General features: G+C 44.1%; 1 protein-coding gene across 1 annotated transcript in view; it reads left to right on the forward strand.

The window, feature by feature from the left end:
- LMAN1L (lectin, mannose binding 1 like) overlaps positions 1-23,601 on the forward strand; it is a 39,285-nt gene that overhangs the window by 2,049 nt on the left and 13,635 nt on the right. The window contains exons 2-7 of the mRNA XM_078151597.1: positions 6,598-6,752; positions 7,078-7,185; positions 7,284-7,342; positions 8,862-8,970; positions 10,311-10,434; positions 11,817-11,819. Of these exons, the coding sequence (XP_078007723.1) occupies positions 6,598-6,752; positions 7,078-7,185; positions 7,284-7,342; positions 8,862-8,970; positions 10,311-10,434; positions 11,817-11,819 (558 nt within the window). The remainder of the gene's footprint in view (positions 1-6,597; positions 6,753-7,077; positions 7,186-7,283; positions 7,343-8,861; positions 8,971-10,310; positions 10,435-11,816; positions 11,820-23,601) is intronic.

Here is a 23,601-nt window from a genome sequence, read left to right on the forward strand (position 1 = left end):
AACCAATGTGAATGTAGTCTTCGGTTTTTTGTGTGCCCTCCAATGTAGGGGATAGTCGAGTGGGACCAGATTTCCATGGCTGTCCCTATCTTGGATTGACTCTGACCTCTTCGGAGGTTAGGGGGAGGGGCTGGGGCAGCCCTGTGACCATCCCACAGGACAGGGGAGGCTCCAGGAAGCCTAGAGGGCACCATGGATTGATTGGGCTGGGAGTCCAGTGGCCCGGGTTCTGGCTCTGGCTTCCTCTCTCTGGACCTCAGTAGAGGAAGAGGTGAGCTTAGAGGGTCTCCAAGTTCCTGCCAGCTCTACCCATCTCTAGAATGAAGACTGGCTCAGAGCCTTCCCCATGCCACATTCCTTCCCTTTCTCTGCAGCTTTTCCCAAGGGCAAATGCAGGGATTAATAGGATCTCCAGGAAGAGCCAGCAGGGACTTGGGTGTGTGTGGGGGGGGGGAGACAATGACAGAGACCTGGGACTTGTGCCATTTTCCAGGCTGGCACATGGCTGGGGGCAGGGGGGATCAGCGGAAGGATGGGCTGTGGTTGGGCTGGCAGCTCCTTTCCCAATTTGGAATTCTGAATGGGCCAAGCTTCAGCTTGGTGACCCCAGCACCCTGATCTTGGCCAGCCTGGCCCTAGCCTTTTCTTCTTTAGCAACAAACAGTAACTAAAGAAAAACAAAAGGTATGAAAGCCATGTATAGGTATAAGTAACCAGGATCTACTGTGAATTTTACCCCTCACAAGGGGTTGTTTTGATTAAAGTATGTGAAGAAATCGAGCTTCACGTGGATATGCAGTTGGAAAAGAGGCAAATAACGTGTTAATATAATTGAGAAAATAGTTTTTGATCTTGTGGAGCCTTGAAAGATCTTGGGGACCCCACTTTGAGAACTGCTGCCCTGAGAGATAAATTCAGAGGAGAGAGCCAAGCAAGTCACAAGAAGGAAACCTAGGAGAGGGAGAACACCCTTGCCGAGGATCTGTCAGCAGAGTTGGGCTTCAGAAGAAAGATGGGACAGGTAGCACACCTTAGATATGGCAGGTGGGGCAGGGGAGTGTCTGAAAAGGAATGGAGAATGAGACACAAGTGGATAAGAACAGGATGTTTGGCTCCGAGGTCAGATATTTGAGATATGTGAGATGAAGCTCCGTCCTAGGTTGGAGCCAAATTGTGAAGGGCCTCGAATACTACAGTCAGGCGTTTGTACTTTGTTTGACGGGCATGGTTTTTCAGTAGTGAAGTGACATGAATTAACAGCTCAGACAGTGCAGGAGTAGACTGGAGAGCACTGCAGAAGCTGCTTATTTTCCAGCCCTGGGCCTGTCCTGAAATTGGCGTTGCATCTCTAGGCAGATAACTTCCCCTCTAGGAACCTTGACTTCTTTCTTTGTAAAATGAGGAAGCTCTCATCTCATCCTGCTGTGACAGGTGATGCACATATCTCTGTCTCCCAGAGACCCTAAAGCTGATCATGCACCCCCATCTGCCTTAGTTTCTCCTCCCAGGAAAGGCTCACTCCCACTCTTCAGGTAAAAGAAGAAAATGTGGTCCAGAAATCCTAAGGGGCTTATGGCAAAACAAAAGAAATCCAATCCAGGTGTCCTGCGTCCCAGCCCAGCATGCTCCTTCCCCCGAGGTCTCTTCGACATGTCCTGACTGCACTTCACTGCTGCCTCATTCCTCAGAGTTCTCCATTCTTCCCCACTCTTCCCCACTTCTCCCCAACCCATCAGATACCTAATCCTACTGATTCTATCTCTCCCACCTCTCCTCTTCCCATCTCCTTTTCTCCATTCACACCGCCACCTCCCCAGATCAGATACTTGTCACCACTCACTAGGATTATTACAGTAGCACCCTAATTGGTCTTCCTCCAATCTGTTTGCAAAATGTATATTCCTAAAGTGCAGTTCTGATCATACTTCCTGCTCAAGAAGCTTCAGTTGTTTCCTGTTCTCTCTAGGATGAAATATAAATCTCTGTTTGACATTTAAAGCCTTTCACAGTCCAACTCCAACCTATATTTTCAGGTTGGGCTTGCATTACTCCTGCTCTCACACTACATTCCAGCCAAACTAGCTTACATCCTGACCCTATCTATACATTACACTCAATCTCCTACCTCTGGGCCTTTGTCCTCTGTGCCTGTAACGCTCTCCCTTTTCACCTCTGCCTCCTAGAATCCTTAGTCTCCTTCAAAGCACAACTCAGCTGTCACCTCCTACAAGGAGACCTTTTCTGATTCTCCCAATTGTTAGCGATCTTGTGCTCCAACCCCTTCCCCCGCAAAAAAAAAAATCTCTTTTGTATTCACTGCATGTAATTTGTATCTGCTCAACGTATTCTTTCCTCCCAATATAGCATAAACTCCTGGAGGGGAGAGATTGTTTAATTGTTGCTGCTGCATTCCCAGCGTCTACCACAGTGACAGTAACTGACAAAGAAGTTTAGCTCAATAAGTTCCTGTCTTACTCGTACCCCTAAATCTTTGCTCAAGCTGTTTCCCCAGAGCGAGACTGTTTTTCCTCCTCTCTCCTTCCTGAAAATCTACCCACCCTTCAAGGCCCTTCCACTAAGTCCCCCTTGACTGTCTCCTGTGCCCGGCCAAAGGTGTTCCCTTCCTCCTTTGACCTGCTGAGTCCTTCAAGTCTGAACCGCTACCTTATGTGATTCTGGACAAAGACACTTACCCTTTCTCAGCCTCAGATTTTCTCATCTGTAAAAGGGGCTGGGAATACATGGCCTCTGAGGTCCCTCCCAGCCCTGATCTGCCCTCATTATTTCATGTATAAGTCTTGTCTCTCTAATTATGCTGTGACTTCCCCAAGAGCTGGAATTGTGTCTTTGGGCAGGGGGCTTCAATTTCCAGACATCTGCTGGAGCACTTTCTGCCAAGAGCAGAACAGTTAATCCTTTCTTGCCTTAATGATACTTTCATCCTTCAAAAGGCGCCAGAACCAACAAGGGGGAAATTCTATCCTGGATCTGATTGTTACCAACACAGAGGAGTTGGTGTCTGGGGTGGAAATAGATGGAAATTTTAAGGAGAAAATGAGTACTTCATCTTAGAAGCTATGATAGGGGAGTAAAGATGAACCCTCGATGGTGGAAGAGACTTGGAAGGTTCCAGAGAAAGGCAAGGTTGACTTCCTTTCTAGGGGAGGGATGAGGTCTTAAAGATCAGAATCAAAAGAAACATACAAAAACCATCCTTATGGGGAGGGAATAGGGACGTTGCCTGCAGAGAACATCGATGTACAGAATGCTCACTAACCAGTTTTTAGTTTTTTAAGGCATGTACACAAAATAGAAGCAAGGCCAGGTAACTCCTGGTGAATTCAGAGGTGCGATGGGGTGATGTAAGAATCATCTCAAGAGAACTAGGGATGTGAATAAGCTGAGAGTGGCAAGGAAACCAATGAATAATAACCAAATAGGAGTTTTTCAAGCTCTGTTGAGGAAAGAGGAAAAACAAAAAGGAGAGACCCACTGCTTGGGGAATAGGGGATGACAGTGACTGATGATGGCGAAGTGGTGAAGCTGCCCAATTTGATTTATCTTGCCTGTTTTCTGAGACAGGGAGAACGACCCTTGAACAGGAAAGCATAAGAGTAAAAATGGCTGATCGGACATTGATACCCAAGATAAGTAAGGCATGAGTAAGGAAGCGTTTAGCTGCCCTTGAAGTCACCTGGTCCAAGTGAACTATGTCCCCAGGGTGCTGAATGAATGGGAAGATGTAATGAATGGCTGAGCCACTGCTAATGAACTCTGAAAAATCATGGAGGATGGGAGGGCAACTGTTGGCATGATTTTCAAAAAGGGGAAGAAGATGTAATCTGCAAAGTGGAGCTTGGCAAGGGAGCTTGATTTTGATTCTTAGCAAAATCTCAGAACATATTATTAAAGAGATGGATGGTGCACATCTCGGGAAGGAAGCAGTGATTACAAAGTACTAGCACCATTTCATCGAGAGCAGCTCATTCCAGACTCTTTTTTTTTTCTTTGACATGGTTGCTAAACTGGTAGATCCGGGTAATGCTGGTTAGTAAAACATTTGTCAAAGTCTCTCATGTTCTTCTTGAAGAAAAGATGGAGATTTGTGGCCTAAGTGACAGTATAATTAGACAGATTTGGAATTGGTTGAATGGTTGGAGTCAAAGAACAGTCATTAATGGTTCAGTGTCGACTTGGAAGGAGGTCTTCAATGGAGTGACCAAGGAATCTGTGCTTAATTTTATGCAGTTTAACATTTTAATCAATTATATCAAACAATGAAATTTTTATTTATCACCAACAATAGGCAACTATGGTCAGCTAGGTGCCACAGTGGATAGAGCGCCAGGCCTGGAGTCAGGAAGACCTGAGTTGAAATCTGGCCTCAGATACTTACTAGCTGTGTGACTCTAGGCACGCCATTTAACCCTGTTTGCCTCAGTTTCCTCATCTGTAAAATGAGATGGAGTATCTTTGCCAAGAAAACCCCAAATGAGATCACGACTGAAAACAACTGAACAATGACAAACTATATGCAGGGTTCTGTGCTAGACACAAAGTGGGTCCAAAACAATCCCTAACCTCAAGGAACTTATGTTCTGCCAAGAGGATATACAGATGTACAGAGAAGAGTAAACAAGAGAAAGCAGTAATAACTTAAGAGAGTAACAAGGTCAGGAAAGGCCTTGAATAGGAGGTGGTACCTGAGATAGTCTTTGGAGAAAGTTGGGATTCTCCAAGGCAGAGATGAAGAGGGCCTGCCTTCCGGTTATGGACAAGTGCCAGAGCAGTCACAGAGGCAAGAAATGAAATGTATACTCATAGGCAGTTTGACTGGAATATAAGGTGTATGAAGGGAAGGTAGCCAAGTATAAGGCAAGTGGGAAGGAGATGGTGAAGAACTTTGAATGGCAGACTAATGATTTTCTATTTCATCCTTGAAACAGTAGGGAGCCACTGAACAGTTTTGTGTAAGGAAATGACATAGTCAAATTTTCTATTTTACAAAAAGCAATTTGATGACTGTATGGATGAGAAGTTAGAAGGAAGTGACTGAGATAAAGGGATAGATGCTATGACTGGGAGGGGGGGATTAACACGCTGGGTGACAGGACCAGGATTCAGGAAGATCTTGACAGGCTATAACTGGGCCGAATCTAATAAATGTAAATTTTTACCCTTGGTTCAAAAAATCAATGTCACAAGTGAAAGATAGGGAAGGAGTGGATGGACACCAGTTAATCCCCCCAAAAAGAGAAAATACGTGGCAGTTTTAGTGGACTGCAAGCCAATTTGAGTCAACAATACAATATGGAGGTCAAGAAAGTGAATGCAATCTTAAGCTTCATTAAGAGAGATAGAACATCTAGGAATGAAGAAGAGCTAATATTGCAGTGTTTTGGCTTCATCAGATCACATCTGGGGAATTATGTTCAGTTTGGGAATATTGTATTTTAGGTGGAACATTAAGGAGCTGGAGTATGTCCAGAAGAGAGCAATTAAGAATGAGTTCACACCCTATGGGGATCAGCTTAAGGAAAAGGGAATAGTTAGCCTGGAGCAAAGACTCAAGTGATAGTTGGCTTTACAGATCTGAGGTGCTATATCATATGTTAGAGGGATTCGATTCATTTTGCCTGTTCTAAAAGGGTGGTACTAGGGGGAGGGAGAGGGAATTGTGAAGAGGTTTGTGTAAACTTCATGGAAGGCAAAACTTCCTCCCCTTTGGAGTTAATCCATAAGTGTCCTGGCCTGTCTCAGAAAATAGGGACCTCCTTCATTGTAGCTTGTCAGACAAAGCCTGACACACCATTTGGCTCAGGTAGTTATTATTCCTGAAAGGCAGAAACTATTTCATTTTTGTCTTTGTACCTCCAGCCCCTAGCACTGTGCCTGGCACGTAGTAGGGATTTAATTAGAAACAACAATAACGATAACTAGGATTTGTGTAATGCAAAACACTTTACTTATGTTAATACATTTACATAAGTTGACACATTTACATGTGTTTGACTGTATTAATGTTTTAATCCTCACAACAACCCTAGAAGGTAGGTGCTTTTGACTGACTTTGGGCATTCATCTCCCTGGGATGTGAATGGGATAAGATTCATTGTCCTCAGGGGCCCCTGTCACTCCAGGTAAATGATCACATGGCTGAGTGTTGTGGTAAAGTGATGTTTGGTCAGGTGTGAGTTGGGCTGGATGGCCTCTGGGCTCCCTTCCAACTCTGAAATTCAGTGATTCTCTTGTCTCCCCCCATAACATTTGGCACAAGGCTAGGCACACTGGAAGCCCTCAACTAATAATGAATGAAATGAATGAATGAATGAATGAATGAATAAATAAATAAATGAATGAATGAATAATATGAATTATTAAGTGAATGAATGAGTGAATATATGAATTAACCAGTGAATAAATGAATTAATGAAGTGAATGAATGAAGTAGTGAATGAATGGCTCATGTAATGAATTACTGAGCAAATGAATGAATGAATGATATGCCTTTGTTAGGCAGTGTGCAGAGATCCCAGGAGGCAGCTGCCTTGAGGAAGAAGGATGGCCCATATCTGAGTAATCCCTGAATACCTACAGATGCCATTCCCGGACTAGGGGAGGTGAGGCTGGCCCCATCCATGAGGAACAGGAGTGGAGCCATGTGGACCCAAACTGCCGTCCCCTTTCCCAGCTGGGAGGTGGAAGTGGCTTTCCATGTATCTGGGCTGAGCAGCCTGGGAGCTGAAGGGATGGTAAGCAGCCAGCCCTCTGTCCGTTCCAGGGGGCCCTCTCTTGTCTGAGGAGCTCCTGTTCTCCCTAGGTTGGTAGGGACAGCTGCATCTCCCTTTAGAAGTAGCTACAGTTTGCAAAAGAGGATCAAGAGCAGCTGCCAGGAATGGGGGAGGGCTGAGGCTGGCCAGGTAGGGATCCCCAGGGTGGAGGCCCTCAGGAATCGTGCACTCCAACTATAAAGCTCCACATAGCTGACTGGAATAGGGCTAGCCACCTTGGCCCGAGGCTAGCTACTAGAGGCTGCCAGATGCCAGGGACGTCTGACTGGGCTGTTGGTACCCGTAGGCAGTGTGGTATATCCGGGACAGAGGCCAGACTGGTCCAACCCTAGGTGGCCCTGCTTTCTGGGATGGCGTCGGGATCCTCTTTGACTCTTATGACAATGATGACCAGGTGAGTTGTGCTACAGACCCTGTGCTCTGGTCCATCCACAGTGCTGCTGGGGCATTGGAGGGCTCAGCCAATCACCTCACTTGTTCTTCCCACAGAAGAACAACCCTGCCATCCAGGTTTTGGTAAATGATGGACAAATTCCATATGACCACCTCAGGTAAGGGTCTGCCCTCTCATCTCCCCCCCAGCCCTGAGAAGGAACAGGATGAAGCTCACTGGTGGAGCCCCCTCACTTCCTTGACAAGGTTGTACTCAGGCACCAGGATTCTGGGTTTGAATCCTACTTCTGACCCCTTACTGCCTGTGTGACCTTGGGAAAGTCACTAAACCTTTCTGTGCCTCAGTTTCCTTATCTGTAAAATGAGGGTGTTGGACTAGATGACCTGAGGTCCTTCCTAGTTCTGAGTCTATTACCTATGATGATAAGTTGCTTACTGAATTATTGTGTAAGGAAGGAAGAAACTTGTTATCAATTCAATAAATATTTATTGAATTCCTACTCTGTATAGAATGGAGGTAGCTAGATGGCTCAGTGGTTAGAGAGCTGGGTTTGGAGTCATGAAGACCTGAGTTCAAGTCTGGCCTCAGACACTTACCAGCTATGTGATCCTGGACAAGTCACCTAACCTCTGTTTGCCTTAATCCACTGGAGAAGGAAATGGTGAACAGCTCCAGTATCTTTGCTAAGAAAAGTCCGTGGACAGTCCTGGTGTGCTGTGGTCCATGGGCTCATGAAGAGTCAGACACAATTGAATGACTGAACAAGTATATAGAATAGGGTGTCAGTGTTAGAGAAATAGAAGGAGAACTAAGATGTGGCTCCTGTCCCCCTGAAGTTCAATCTAGTGGGGGCATCAAATATCCTTTGATGCCCTAGTGGATCTTCTATTTTATCAGTGAGAGTCTTCCCTCCGCTTATACAGACAGCAATCCCTCTATGCCTTCTCATCCTGGACTGTTACTGTCCATGTCTTTCCATAAATCCTTCACAGAGGATCTGTCTGGGTCTAAGACAGGGGTGGGGACCTGCGGCCTCAAGGCCACATGTGGCCCTCTAGGTCCACAAGTGTGACCCTTTGACTGAATCCAAACTTCACAGAACAAATCCCCTTAATAAAAAGATTTGTTCTGTGAAGTTTGGATTCATCAAAGGACCACGCTTGAGGACCTAGAGGGCTACATGTGACCTTGAGACTGCAGCTTTCCCATCCCTCATCTAAGAAAATATAAATGTAGCCTAAACTCCATATGAGTGGGGATCATGTCTTAGTTATAATACACATCCATGTACACAGAAAAACGGGACACAAGTTAGAACTGGACTGAGCGCAAAGCAAAGGCCAAACAGAGAATCCTAAAGGATTTGAGAAGGTTCACTTCTACATGAGTAAATCTGGGAAGGCTTCATAGAGGAGGTGACACCTTCAAGGTAGACCTAGAAGAAAGGGAAGGATTTTAAACGGGTCAAGATGTTCTCATATGGGAGACTGTGGAGATAGACAGCCAGGGTGAGAAATCAGGGAACACTGAGTAGTCCAGTTTGTTGGAACATAGGTAGATTACGTGGGCTTTGAATGCCAGGCTAGATAGTTTGACATTTAATTGATAAGCGATAGAGAGTAACTTAACAGGTTTAAGGAGAGGAATAACATGATCAGACCTGTGCATGAGTGAATGTCTTCCAGGGATGGAGGGGGCCAGGTACTGGGCTCGTGTCTTCGGGATTTCCGGAACCATCTATACCCATTCAGAGCTAGAATCACCTACTGGGATCAGAAGCTTCGGGTGAGTAACCCTGGAGTAGGGCTTACTCTACTGGGTCATTTCGCCACTCCCATCAGCACGTGGGCCTCCACCCTCCTGCACCAACTAAAATCTATCAGGCTCCTTAGATGGGAGAGGGAGGCATGTGTGATCATGTTGACACCACAGAGCGCAGATGTGCTGTGCTAGCTAATGCCTCTGGCAAACTGAGCATCAAGGGGGTGGTCACACCCAACACTCTTAGGTCGTACTTCTCTAGGTCCAGTTCACACTTTCTTAGTGTTCCAAGTGTAAGCTTCTCTTCCTTGGGATACAGAGATGACAGTACCAGGGTCCTCGAAGGCTGTGTCTCAGAGTGAAAGCTCAGGAAGATCTGGCCAAGCCAGAAGATGGCCCAGTGATCACCTGCATGTTGGGTTGTTTGAGGACCAGATTAGCTAAATTCAGAGCAGCTCATCTTCTGTTTTATAAGATCTTAGATGTCGAGCTGGAAGGACCATCTGATCCAACCACTTCATTTTACAGATAAGAAATAGGAGGCCCAGAGAGGTTGAGTGATTTGCCCAAACTCACATAGGTGTGAATGGCAGAGCCAGAGCTCAGCTTCAGTTTTTTCAGTAATAGCCACTCTTTAAGACCTTTTACTGAATTAGTTATGGAAGGGAACATAATCTGTATCCATGGAGGGAAGGCCCTGCAACAACCAGGTGAAGCATATGATACTGGACAAACCTTAAAGACATGTAAATTATCATTATTATTATTATTATTATTATTATTATTATTATTTGTACACATTATCTACTTGGTTCCTCAGAACAACTCTCATTAGGGGATGTACTACAAGATGAGAAAACAAATGAAGGTATTTTCCCAAAGTCACAAGCAAGTGACAGATGCCAGATCTTCTGACCTCAATCTCAGCATTGTATTACATCCTTACATCTAGGGACAACATGTTTCATTGGTATATGCACCCAAGGAATTTTTTTTTTTTGCAGGAGAACATCTATTGAATATTCAGTCATACAAGACATTATTTTTATTTATCAAATAAACTAAAGAAGCAAAAAAACATAGCTAAACTCAATTTTGATATCAACAACTAAATTTTACTTTTAAAATACAAAGCTTTGAAAATGAGACACAAAATGCCAATATTTTTGTGTGCCTGAACACACCCAGCATACCTTGTGTTCATGCTTATGCTTCTGAATATTGACTGCAGGCATGCTGGCCAAGTCATACACGGGCACGTGGACCTCAGTGAGGTTTCTCACATGCCACCAAGTTAGTGAGGTACCAAGTACTAGCAAAGACCTACAGAAAGGTCTTCTCTATTGCTTATCTACCCCACACAGGTATCTGTGAACAATGCCCTCACCAACCAGGGAGCAATAGATGAAGTCTGCACTGAAGTGGGGCCCCTTCTTCTGCCCCCTGGAGGCTTCTTTGGGGTCTCAGCAGCCACTGGTACCCTAGCAGGTAAGGACCCACAGCTGAGCCGGGGGGGGCTGGCAGGGAGAGGTAGCCCCCACTAGGGCCTTGATTGAGGGAAACCAGGAAGGAGTGTGTTATTGTTTTCATCGTAAGGGTGACCTGCCTTATATGAGCTCAAAGAGTAAAAAGACAGGTGAGTGAGCAAATCAGGCCCACTTGCCTCCTAGGGGCTTGGCTAGAATATCTATTCAGAGCATAATCTCTAACTCTGAGCCCAGACCTTCTTCTGCGTCTTGGCCATACAAGAAATCACCAACTTGTATCTTCCAAACAGCAACTAGGTCCTTAGTGCTGCCCCGGTTTTATCTCACCTTGTTTAATCTGTAGTTAAAAGTTCAAAGACTATCAGACAATATTTCATGAATTTATCAAATTAGTCTCAGCTCTCATTAACATCTTATTAACTTTGCATTAGGAATATACATTTGTATGAAAGATTATAGTATATTGACTGAATAGAATTGGAAACAAAAAAGATACTTTGTCACTCTGGTGAGGGTCTGAAACCTCTCCCTTTCCTCTCCCCATTGAGGCAGGAGTTATTGTATAGTCTCTCAGGGCTCACCACTGCTCATCATCTGCCCTTCTCCATCCCTCCACCAGCACCTCATACACCTGGAGTCTCCTCTCAGCATCTCTGTCCTCTTCTCTTGTTTGGACTCTCCTGGAATCCCTGAAGCTTCAAAAGCTGCCAATTCCAGCCCATTGATGCCCAGGAGAGTAGGAGGGTTCCTATTTAACAGTCCTCATTTTATAGTACACAGCAGACCCCATACTCATACTGGGTTTTTGGGGTCACTGATGTAGATTGACTGGTTTTTTTTAAAAAACTGTTTTTAAATACAGCAGGATAGTACTCAACTTTACGCAATACCCAGCCCCTGTTTTTTGCTTTTCTCTGGTGCTTTGAGAGCTGGGGAGATTGCAGGAGAAAGAACCTGGGCTGTTTCAAAATATAGGTTCCATTTCTTCAAGGTTTCAAGGATCCATGATTTCATCAAGGTGGGTGGCTCAGTGGATAGAGTGCTGGACCTTGAGTTGGGAAGACCTGAGTGCAAATCTGGCTTCATATACTTACTAGCTTTGTGACCCCAGACAAGTCACTTAACCTTTGTCTGCCTCAGTTTCCTACATTGTAAAATGTGGATAATAATAACACCTACTTCCCAGTGTTGTTGTGGGGATCAATGAGATATTTGTAAAGTGCTTGGCACAGAGCCTGGCATATAGTAGGTGCTTAATAAATGATTGTTTCCCCTTCATTGGTTGCAGATTGCAACCCTTCCATACCTTAGTAGCCAGTATTCATGAGTTTCCATATTTAAAAAAGAAAACCATCATCTTGTTGAGGAGATCTTTGCACTTAGCTGGTCTGGCCCTCAGGAAACAAACACAGAGGTCATTTCCAGGCCTGAACTTGAAGCCTTTCCACTGTGCGAGAACCTATCAAGGCTTGTGTTCTGCTTACGTAGTCTTCAAGAACCCAGAGCTGCCTCCTCACCATGGTGACACATTGAAAGAAGACTGCCATGGAGAGTTATTGCAATGATTGAGATTATACCATGGATGACCCTGATGGAAACTCAGCATTGCCTCATCCCACAAGTCTTTGCTGTACCATTGTGAAGGAGGCTGGGGAAGAAGATAGACTCCCTCTGCTCAGCTGGTCTCAGGACAAGACTTCTATACATATATAGTCAAAGAGTAATTAATAACAGGATATGGTAAAGACCAAATGAGATTTATAGACACTAAGATCTAGAAGAGGTCAGAGAAGGGAGAGAGAGCATCATGCTTGGCATGCTCAGGGATGATTCCTTAATAGAGGTATGATGAAGGTAGGGGCTTTGAAGGATGAGGGGCAGCCAGGTGGTACACTTGATAGAATGCTGGACACAGAGTCAGGAAGACATGAGTTCAAGTACTACCTGAGACATATACTAGTTATATGACCTTGGTAAGTCACTTAAACTCTTTCAGCCTCAGTTTTCTCATCTGGAATAGGGGGGTGAAATGGCACCTACTTCTCAGGGTTGTTGTGAGTATTAAATGAGATAATATGTAAAAAACACTTTGCAAACCTTAAAAGTGGCATAGAAATGCTAGATTTTTTTTTTTATTAAGGATGGGTAACATTGAGATAATTGGAGAGAGAGAGGAGAGCATTCCAAGAACAAAGAATGAGCAAAGGCAAGGAGGTAGAAAGGTGCATGGTGAGTTTGGGAGAGAGTGAGGAATCTGACCTAGCTAAAGCAGTGGAGAGCCAGGAGAGATAAGATTGGGTAGATTGTAGAGATCCAGATTGTGGAGGGCTTTGGATACCAAGCAAATAAATGTGTACTTTCTCTTGTAGGAAAATGGGGAGACGTTGTAGGTTCAGAAAATGAAATTATGAACAATATAGTCAAAAAATTGTATGAGAAGGAATAGAGAGAGTGTCATGTATAAAAACAAGTGTGGCTGCACAGGGAGCTCTCAGATGAGCTGAGTTTTTTTAAAGGATGCAGACAAAAATGGAAACTGTGGCATATAACTGAGGAAGAGTACAAAAGAATGCCACCTACTCACAAAAAAAAGTGTTGGAAAGGGTCAAGTCTAGCATGAGCTAAGATTTGTGGATAGTGTTAAGGACAACCAGAAAAAGGATTTTTAAAATCTAAATGTGAAGCTATACAAAGAACAGGTCAAGTGCTTAGAGGTAGATGATGTAATGTTAGCAAACAATAGAGAAGGCAGAACTACTCAACTCCTAAAATGTCTCCATCCAGAAGAATATTCTTCATACTGGAAAGATTAGATCAGACATAGTTAAGAAGTTGGAGTCCAAAGTAAGTATGGAGATACAAGTAAACACAAAACCATTCAGAGTTTCAAGTCTCCTGACTTATGATATCCTAGAATATGGAAAGAACTTGTAGATGGGATCATTGGTCTACAGTCTGCCTTCTCTGAAGAATCATGGAAAATTGGAGCGATATTACCACGAGACATCTCTTTTTGGTCCCATTTTAGAAAGGGTCAAGGTGAAGTAGATTTTGATATTGATAACTGGCAAAATTCTAAAAGTGGATTTTTAATCAGTTGGCTTGTGGATACTTAGGTAAGAAGGTGATCATAGGACTTAGAGCTGGAAAACACCTGATGGGTCACCTCACCCCAGCCCTATCCTTCACAAATGAAAAACAAAGGCTCAGAGAGGGAAAGTAATTTGATCAAGGTCATGCTGCTAGGCCTCGCAAAGCCATTATTCTAACCCAGGTCCTTGATTCCAAATCAGGCTTACTCTACTCCAACAATCAGCATGGATAAGTAGGTTAGGCCAAACTAGCCTCATTTCCTTTTTTTTTTTTCAACAATTAGGATATTGTAGATACATTATGTGAATTTCAGCAAAATTTCTTGGAAGAAAGTCTCTACAGGGAGAGTGAACTCTCAGAAGGTTAGAACTGGAAGGAACTTTAAAGATAATCTAATCCACCCTCCACCTCTACACATCCCCACCCCCATCAGTTTAGAGGATCATGGGCTCACTCATAAGCCTAGTACTGGAAGGATATTTAGAAATCATCTCTTCTTTACAGATAAGGAGGGAAGCGACTCTCTAAAGTCCCACGCGACATATGTGTGCACAAGACAGTTGGATGATTCTATAGTCATGTAACTTCATAGCTGATTCAACAATTATACTTGAAAAGTGTTAACCTGGAGAATGGTCTCTAATGGAGTACCACTGGACTCTCTCCTCAACTCTATCCTGTTCAATGTTTTTATCGAACACATGAACTCTCTTGGCCCTATCACCACCAGGTGTAGTGGTATATAGACATTGAAGAGCAGGGGCAGCTCCTACTTACAAGAAGGAGTTGCAGCCATCAAGATGCTGGGGCATGCAAATTAGCCATCACTACCAATACTGAAGCTTGCATCCTAAGCTCAGCTGTAAGCACCTCTCAATCAACCAATCAACAAATATTTATTAAGCACCTACTGTGTTTCGGGCACTGTGCAAGGCACTGGAGATGCAAAACCATAAAAAGTTCTCAAAAAGTTTGCATCCTCTGCTTTATTTGACATTTTGATTTGGTTTCTGGTTTTATACATACTGACTTCCCAACACAGCTAGATTCCTGATTCCCAGTGCAGTAGCCTTCCTCCTTGGTACTGGCTCCTGACTCAGGCTGTTCAGAGTCTCCCTTGTTGGGCTCAAATTGGGACCCCCTACCTCCTGTTTCTACTTGCTGTCCTTCAAGATCAGGCTCCAGGTGTGCCATGGCCCCCTTGGAAGGCCCAGGTCTAGATCAACCAAGCTCCATCATCATTAGAGGCAGCATGGTATAATAGATAGGATACTGGACTTGGAGTCAGGAAGACCTGGGTTCAAATCCTCCCATAGACATTTAATTGCTTTATGACCTTGAACAAGTCACTTACACTCTCTGGGTCTCAGTTTCCCCACCTGTAAAATGAGGAGTTGGACCAGATGGCCTCTATGGTCCCTTCTAGCTCTATTCTGTAACCTTGTAGTTACATTGGTATGTTTTTCAAAGCTGTTAATGACACAAAGCTGAGTGAGATGGTGAATACAAGGGACAATAGAACCCAGATTTGAAAGAATCTCAGTGGACTAGAATGAGAGGTTAAATCTATCAGGACACGTTTTAATAGGCACAAATACAAATGACTCTGCTTTTACCAGAATCCTTCAATTCTAAGATCTAAGATGGCCATGATGTGGATATTCCCTCTGCTGAAGCGCATAACAGCCCCTCCTGACTTTCCTTTCCTGTGTGATACTTGGCAGTGACTTCCCATAAATCCCGAGTAGAAGATAGTCGGCATGCTAGAGGCTTTGATAGCTCAAGAAGACAAACATTCAAGGATATTCAAGCTGCCCTTCTCTAATCTCTTATCCTTATTGCATGACCAGATCACCTTTGCTCCCAGTCATACACATCCTTGAGGATGGATCTTGGGCCATTTCTTAAGCCCAGGTCAGCCCTGGTAACATAGCATAGCCTATTCACATCCACCATATGTCTCCCCATTGCCCTTAGGATCACCCATGGTTTTGACTCTTCAGCCATTATGCTGTTTCAGGAACAAATGAAAAATCATTTATTGAATACTTACTATGTGCCAAGCTCTTGTACTAAGCACTGGGAATATAAAAACAAATGCTAAGAAAGAACCTGCCTTAACGTGTTTATATTCTAAAGAGCCAAGACAATGCAAATAGATGAGTGGGAGCCAGGGAGGCGTGTTATGGTTTAGAGAGTTACAGAGATGGTGAGTGGAGCCATAAAGAAGTTGATTGGCATTCACCTTTGAGTAGCAGTGACAGTATTGAATTGATTATGGTACCAGAACTGGAAAGAGATAAGGTAGGGTTAAGGGGCAGAGGAAACTGGTAGCAAGAAGATGGCCAGAGTGTAAAGGGAAGCATGACTGGAGCCTGCTTAGATGCAGTGGGCCACATGAGGCACTCACTATACATGAAGCAGCAGAACCATAACATAACTGGGTAAAAATTTTAAAACATGGAGTTCTGAGTAGGGTAGCATGAGATTGCTACATACCTTCCCAAAGAATAGACACATTATTCTCTTCCTCCTGTTCAATTCCTGGCTATTTGATATGTATTGATGGATTAACATAGTGGGCTGCTCACCCAACTGCATGTCATAATCTGGGCACTAGGCATTCTTCATCCACTTGGTTTTTCTTATATGGATTGTTAGACCAATCTCTTCTGAGTAACCATGCATCTCACTGGAGAGATCCAGTAGTGTTCTATCCCTTGATGCAGTATACACAATGTCATCCATACACAGGAGCATCTAGAAGGTCATTTCATTCTGTATTTCAATTTTCTCATTTGTAAAATAATGGAATTGGGATGAATGATTTATTATGACCCTTCTGCCTCTAGTGCTATGATTCTATGAAATTGAAAACAAACACACACATGTGTAATTATAAATGGAGGAGACATGACTAGAGGATTCATATGAAGGGTTCATGTGAAAAAGACTGGGATATTTTAGTAGTATCAATGATGTGAAGTATCAATTGAAAAAACTGATCGGAATTTAGTCTTCTCTAACAGAGGACTAGCATCCCCAAATGCGGGTTTGGAGTAGGAATTGGAAGGTAGTAATGATACTGGTGCCTTCTGTTCTTATTGGACCAGAACCGTAACCTGGGCGGGGCAAATGGAGCTTTTCCCTAGGGCACCAAATTTAGAAGGTGCAGTCGAGCAGCACAAACAAAAGAGCTGAGCCCCAAACCAATGAAAACAATAAGTTAAAATAGGAAGCTACGAGATGGCGTACTCTGAGTACGTTCCTTTCCAAGAGAGCCTTGTACTGATGTTCTGCGTCCCTCTCTCCTCATCTGAGGATGAGCTTCATAGCTCTTGCCCTAAATACTAAAATTCCTAGTTACCACGATGGGGCCCATCAAGAAATCAATCCTCCACTAGCCCTTACCGATCTCACGGCCTGTCAGCTCTCAAAGACTGAAGCATCCTTCTCTTTCTGGTCTCTGTTGTCACATGTGAAGGATGGACCTCCTGTGTCCTGTCTTAGAAATCGAGAACACCTTAGGTCTCCGCTAAGCACTCAGATAGGTCACCCATAGTTGCTATATGTGAAGGTGGAACCTACTCTCTCCAGCGTCCACCAGTGCAGTCTGAGAATACAGCAAACAATACTCCCTCTTTTCCGTCTGTTCCCAGTAATGTGTAGACTGCTGAATGGAGTCATATGGAGAGCCCTGCTCTAGCACTTAATAATAATAATAATAATAATAATAATAATAATAACAACAACAACAATAACAATAACACACAGTGTTTTAAGGTTTGTACTTGACATTCATTATCTCATTTGATTCTAGCAACAACTCTGGGAGGTAGGTACTATTGTAAGCCCCATTTTATAGATGAGGAAACTGAGGCAAACAGAGGTTAAGTGACTTGTTCAGGGTCACATAGCTAGTAAGTGTGTGAGGCAGGATTCAGGTGCAGGTCTTCTGACTTTAAGTCCACTACTTTACCCCCCTCAGAGGTAGAGGTTCACACCTATCCTTGCTTTCTCCGTGCCTGGACCATGATGGTGAGGTTCGAACCTTGGACCCTCTCAGGGACTGCATTTGGAAGGCTCCTTAGCCTGGGATCTTCTGCATGTGTGGAGGCACTATTCACTCCATCCTGCTTCTTCAAATTCTACTAGAAAACAATGAGTAAGCCCTCCATCACTATTGGGAAGTCAACACCAGTCCTCTCCTCTCCAGGACACCATACAGGACTCAGGCTCTTTGACACCAGGCCCAGTCAGAAGCCAAAGGCTAGCTCTGCATGCTGAACATAAAAGTTCTGTCAGACCCCTGGTGACCTGATCACTGGGCACTTATCAGCCCAGACAGGTGGGCCCCAGTCTCCAGCCCCTGCTGGTGGCAGATAGGGACCAGGCTGCTGTTTGGATAGAGACCAAGCTTATGTTGCCTTTCTCATCACAGGACCTGGGCCGGGTGGGGGGGGAGGGAAGGCCCCAATCAACTGATATTTCCCTGTCCTGTGGCTAGCAAACTCCTACCTCTTCCTGCCCTAATCCCTATAATTCAAAGACACCATCTGCCAAGAGGAAAACCTCCTTATGTTGCCAACACTTCCCACTTTATCATTCCTACCTGGATCAGCCCTTCCCCACTCCCTGTGTTCTCCCCTTGTACTGTGCCCTTTGGATTCCTGTTCTATCATTAACAAATGGTTCATCCTAAATCTCTTCTTTTCAAACACTGTCCTCTCCCCACAGCTGCCAAAATCATCTTCCTAAGGCCCACCCCCCTGCTCAGAAATCTTTAGTGATTCTCCGTTGTTACTAGGGTAAAATAAAGCCCTCTGCAATCTAGCTTCCAGACATTTCCCATTACTTCCCTTCGTGCCCTCCAAATTCCAGCCAAGCTGACTTCCTAGCTATTCCTTGAATTTGGCATTCATCTCCTTCTCGGGGGCTGTGTCCCATGCCAGAATGCACTCTGAACTCACCTCCACCTCTTAGAAGACTTAGCTTCCTTCCAAGTTCATCTCTGGTGTAACTTCATCCATGAAGCCTTTCCTCATCCCCTCCTCTCTCTCCCTCCTCCAACTGCCTTGGCTTTACCTATCTGTGAACATGCTATATCCTCCCAATGGACTGGAAGCTCCTTGAGGACAGGGATTGTCCCACTTTCATTTCTATATCCCCAGCCCCAAATATAGTATAATACACACTAGCCACTTACTATATAGAATAGAATTTTAATAAGATGGATCTTTACTTTTAACAACTCATGTTTTTACAGTGTCTTTATATTTATAAAGCCTTTTCTTCCTAGTCACACTGTGAGGAGATGATGTTAATTAGGGAGTCAGCCGGCATTTATTAAGCAGGTACTGTGTGTGAACCAATGCTAGGATGAGAGGAGTAAGACCCTGAGGAGGTCATCAGCCTAGCCAGGATCACACAGTTAAGTGTCAGAACCAAGTTTCAAAACTAGGCCTTGTGGTTCAGTGGAAGGAGTATTGGATTTAAAATAAGAGAACCCAGATTTGCGTCCCGCCTCTGCTCCTTGCTAGCTGGGCAGTGATCATGGGCAAGTTCTTTAATCTCTCTGTAAAATGAGGCAGTTGAACTAGTTGGCTTCTAAGGGACTTTCCTGCTCTAGAGCTTTGATCTTCTGATTCTTGAACCCAAGGCCAGTGTTTTTCCATGCTGCCTCTAAACCAGCACGCCTGAAGCCAGTCCCATGGCAAGTGCCGAGATGAGCTTTCTTTGAATCGTCATCAGCTTCCACACCTATTTCCACATCACCCTGGCCAGAGCCCTTGTTATCCCAGGAGGACAGATGCATGAAAGAGTCCTCAAAGCTTCATGTGCTCCAGTAAATTGAGATGTCTGGCCTAATGGCCTCTGTGTTCTGTCCACTCTTATAAATCTACCCCAGTATGTTTAAAGTAGCTTATTAACTTGATTGATGTGGGCATTCTTTGATTTATAGCTGGAAGACCAGGCAGTTTCATCCTCTCATTTGATGGATGAGTAAACTGAGACCTAGAGGAGTTGAGTGACTTACCCAAGGTTGCATATCCAGGAGGTGTTAGAGCTAGGATTTGAACCCCAGTCCTCAGACTCCAAAAACAAGATTCTTTCTGCTGCCCCACATGGCTTCTCCCTCTGAGTTTGACTCTCAAACCATCTTTGCCTTTTCATCCTTTATGATTCTTCTCTGGGTTCTCCAACAGATCCTTCACAGAAAGTCTTCCCAATATGCTGGTAGCCTTCCTCTGGGTCCTTTTTACATTTTTATGGATAACACTGCAACACTTGAGCTGTCTATCTGTTATCCCTCCCTTCAGTCATGTGACTAGTTCACCTTTGGTGATCACGTGCATCTTACACGACATCCCTTATAACACGTCTTGCATGTAAATCATCTTTTGAATTATGTTGAAGGCTATTTGTGCCTACCTTGTATGTCTCCTTATTCTTTGGGTCAATCAATCAATCAACTTGTATTAAGTGCCTACTATGTGACAGGCACTGGGTTAGGGACTGGGAATATGAAGAAAAAGGAATGAAATAATCCTTTGTCCCAAGGAGCTCACATGCTATGGGAGGATAGAACCCACAAATTGGATTTTTTAGAGGTTGTAGTATCCCAAGACTCACAATCCTACAGCATTGCCAGAACAATATTTGTGTTTAAAAAAAAAAAGAGTTGGGTTTTTTTTTACACTGGGGAGCTGCTGGGTTCTTTAAAAGTACTACTCAAATTCCCAAATGACTGAAAGGTGCAGAAGAGCCAAGATGCCACTGTATTGAATATTTTTTCATTCCAAAAATTAAATCATTTGATTCAGTAGAGCCAAATGTGTCCTTCAAGTCTATCCTCCCAAAAGCAGTCACATATATCGTTTGAGATTCCCTGATAAATGCAACCACCAGAGCCATGCTAGACAAGAACTGAGCCTGAACAGTGGTCCAAGGGATGGTGGTAGGGGTGGTGGTGCAGAAAATGGTTCCCTCACAGATGCAGTCGCAATGACAGGAGGCAGCTAGTCCCCCAGAGAGTCCCCTACTATTAGTGGGGATAACATCCTCCAATATTCCAGAGGACCACGAGGCAAGACACTTGAATACTAGTCATTGAGGGAAAAGTATGGAAGCAAGCCCTCCCCCAGGAAGAATTTTTTTAAATATAAATTTATTTTTAGTTTTGAACATTTACTTCCACAAGATTTTGAGTTCCAAATTTTCACCCTATCGTGCCCCTCCCCCACCCCAAGATGCCGTGCATTCTGAATACCCCTTCCCCTAGTCTGCCCTTTCTTCTATCTCTCCCCCCTCCTCTCTTATCACCTTCCCCTTCTACTTTCCTGTAGGACAGGATAGATTTCTGTACCCCATTTCCTGTATTTCTTATTTCCCAGTTGCATGTGAAAATATTTTTTTAAACATGTGCTTTTAAAACTTTGGGTTCCAAATTTTCTCCCTTCCTCCCTCCCCACCCACCCTCATTGAAAAGGCAAGCAAGTCAATGCAGGCCATACACGTGCAGTTATGCAAAACACTTCTATAGTAGACATGTTGTGAAAAACTAACTCTATTTCCCTTAATCCTATCCTGCCCCCCCATTTATTCTATTCTTTCTTTTGACCCTGTCCCTCCTCAGAAGTACTTCCTTCTGATTACCCCTTTCCCAATCTGCCCTTCTCTCTATCATCCCCCTGCTCTCTTATCCCCTTCCTCCCCTATCTTCCTGTAGGGTAAGACAGATTTCCATACCCAATTGAGTGTGTATGTTATTCCCTCCTTAAGCCAAATCCTATGAGAATAAGATTCACTCATTCCCTCTCATCTTCCCCCATTTCCCCTCCACTGTAAGAGCCTTTTCTTTTCTCTCATCCCTTAATTTTATTCTCCAGATATGACCCCTTAATCTTCAACTCACCCTGTGCCCTTTATCTATCTATCTATCTATCTATATATGTTTTTTCCCTCCAACTACCCTATTACCGACAAAGGACTCATGAGTTACAAATATCATCTTTCCATGCAGGAATGTAAACAATTCAACCTTAATAAGTCTCTTATGATTTCTCTTTCCTGTTTACCTCTCACAGGAAGAATTTGTGATGCTTCCTCCACTGCCCTCCCATATGGGGAGGTACCCTTGGCCAAAGCCCCATTCACCCTATGCTAGTTATAGCTCTGGCAACTATAGAGATAAGACACCTAGCATTTTCATAGAATGGATCCAGTGTAGGGTACAGATGGAAAGTGGATTCCCAATAGATGCTAAGGTCCTCCAGATGCTCCTGATTTGAGAATTCAGTTCAATTCAATTCAACAAGCATTTATTATGTACCTACCATATGCCAGGTGAGAGGCAGCAAGGCATAGTGGATAAAAGGCTAGCCTTAGAGTCAGAAAGACCTGGGTTCAGGTTCTGACTCTGATTTACGCTTGGCTGAGAGACTCCAGATAAATAACATAACTTCTCAGTGTCTCAGTCAGCTCTCTAAGACTGCAAATTCCAAACCAGATGCCTATCTGCCCTGGGTAAAAGGAATCTCCCAGAGCATTCCCTTCACTGATGATATTACAGGGCAAGTCAAAACGTAGTTTTCCAGTGCTAGGTCCAGGGAATATAAAGCTGAAAAGAAAAAAACAACCCCTACCCTCAAGAAGATTCTGATCTACTGGGAGACCCAATATAGATACAGATAAGTAAATAGGAGTTATAAACAAATGAAATACGGTGTAATGGAGTAGGGTGGAGAGCAGTGTGCTAATAACTGGAGAAGGTCAGGAAAGACCTTGTGCAGAAAGTTGAACATGCACCAATTCTTGAATGGAGTTAGGTATTCCAAGAGGTGGAAGGGAGCCCAGAGAACGCTTCAGCCTGTGGGATGGTCTAGGCAAAGGCACTAAGTTGGGGGATGGAATAGAGAAGAGGAACTAGGCCAGTCGGGCTGGATGTGCATAAGCCTGGAGAGGCAAGCTGGAGTCCCATTGTGATGGGCTTTAAAGACCAAAGGAAGGAGGGTACATTTGATCCTGGGAGCCACTGAAGCTTTTTGAACAGAGGAGTAACAAGGTCAGACTTGTTCTTTAAGAATATCCCTTCAGCAGCTAGGTGGAGTGTGGATTGGAGAAAGGAGAGATGAAAGGCAAGGAAACCAATTAGAAGGCTCTGGCTATAATCCAAGTGAGAGGTGATGAGGGGCAAAACTAGGGTGGTGGCTCTGGTGAGAGAGAAGGGAACAGATGTGAGAGATAAGGAGATGCCATGGAAAGACCTGACAACTAATTGGTTATAGGTGGTGAGGGAGAGGAAGGAGTTAAGGATGACTCCAAGGTGTTAAACCGATTGATTAGAAGGATGGTTTTGTCCACCATAAGAGTAGGGAAGTTAGGGAGCAGGGTGAGTTTAGGGGGAAAGATAATGAGTTCCATCTTGGATAGGTTGAGTTTGAGATGCCTATGAAACAGGCTGGAGCTGTGCAGATGGCAGTTAGTGATAGGAGATTGGAGCTCAGGGTAGAAATAAAGGCTGGACCCTAGTTGGGGAGTCATCTACATAAGATAATTGAACTCAAGGGGGCTGAGGAGGGAGTATAGAGGGAAAAGAAAAAAGGGCTCAGGGTAGAGTCTTGGGATATACCCATGCATAGGGGCATGGATGATTCAGCAAAGCAGACTGTGAAGGATTAGACAGGTAGCAAAAAAGCTAAGGCAGAGTCATGTCAGGGAGAAAAGAATATTAAGGAGGAAGGAATAGGTGAGGATTGGTGTCAGATGTGGCAGAAAGGTCAAAAAGGGTGAGGACTGAGAAAATACCACTGGATTGAGCAGTTAAGAGGTCACTGGTAAAATTTTGACAATCTTACCTTGGAAACAATAGTTTTTGTTGAGTGGCTGGGTCAGAAGCCAGATTGCAAGGGGTTGAGAAGTAAGTGAGTGAGGAAGTGGAAACGATGAATGTAGACAGCTCTGTTCTAGGAGTTAGGCTATAAAAGGGAGGAGAGCTAGAGGGTGATAGCTTGAGGGGATGACAGGGTCAAATGAAGGATTTTGAAGGACAGGAGAGTTCTGGGGATGTTTGTAG

Source organism: Phascolarctos cinereus, unplaced genomic scaffold (genome assembly GCF_003287225.1).
Source record: "Phascolarctos cinereus isolate Bilbo 61053 unplaced genomic scaffold, phaCin_HiC Scaffold_3;HRSCAF=262, whole genome shotgun sequence".
In the NCBI taxonomy this organism is placed as follows: domain Eukaryota; kingdom Metazoa; phylum Chordata; class Mammalia; order Diprotodontia; family Phascolarctidae; genus Phascolarctos; species Phascolarctos cinereus.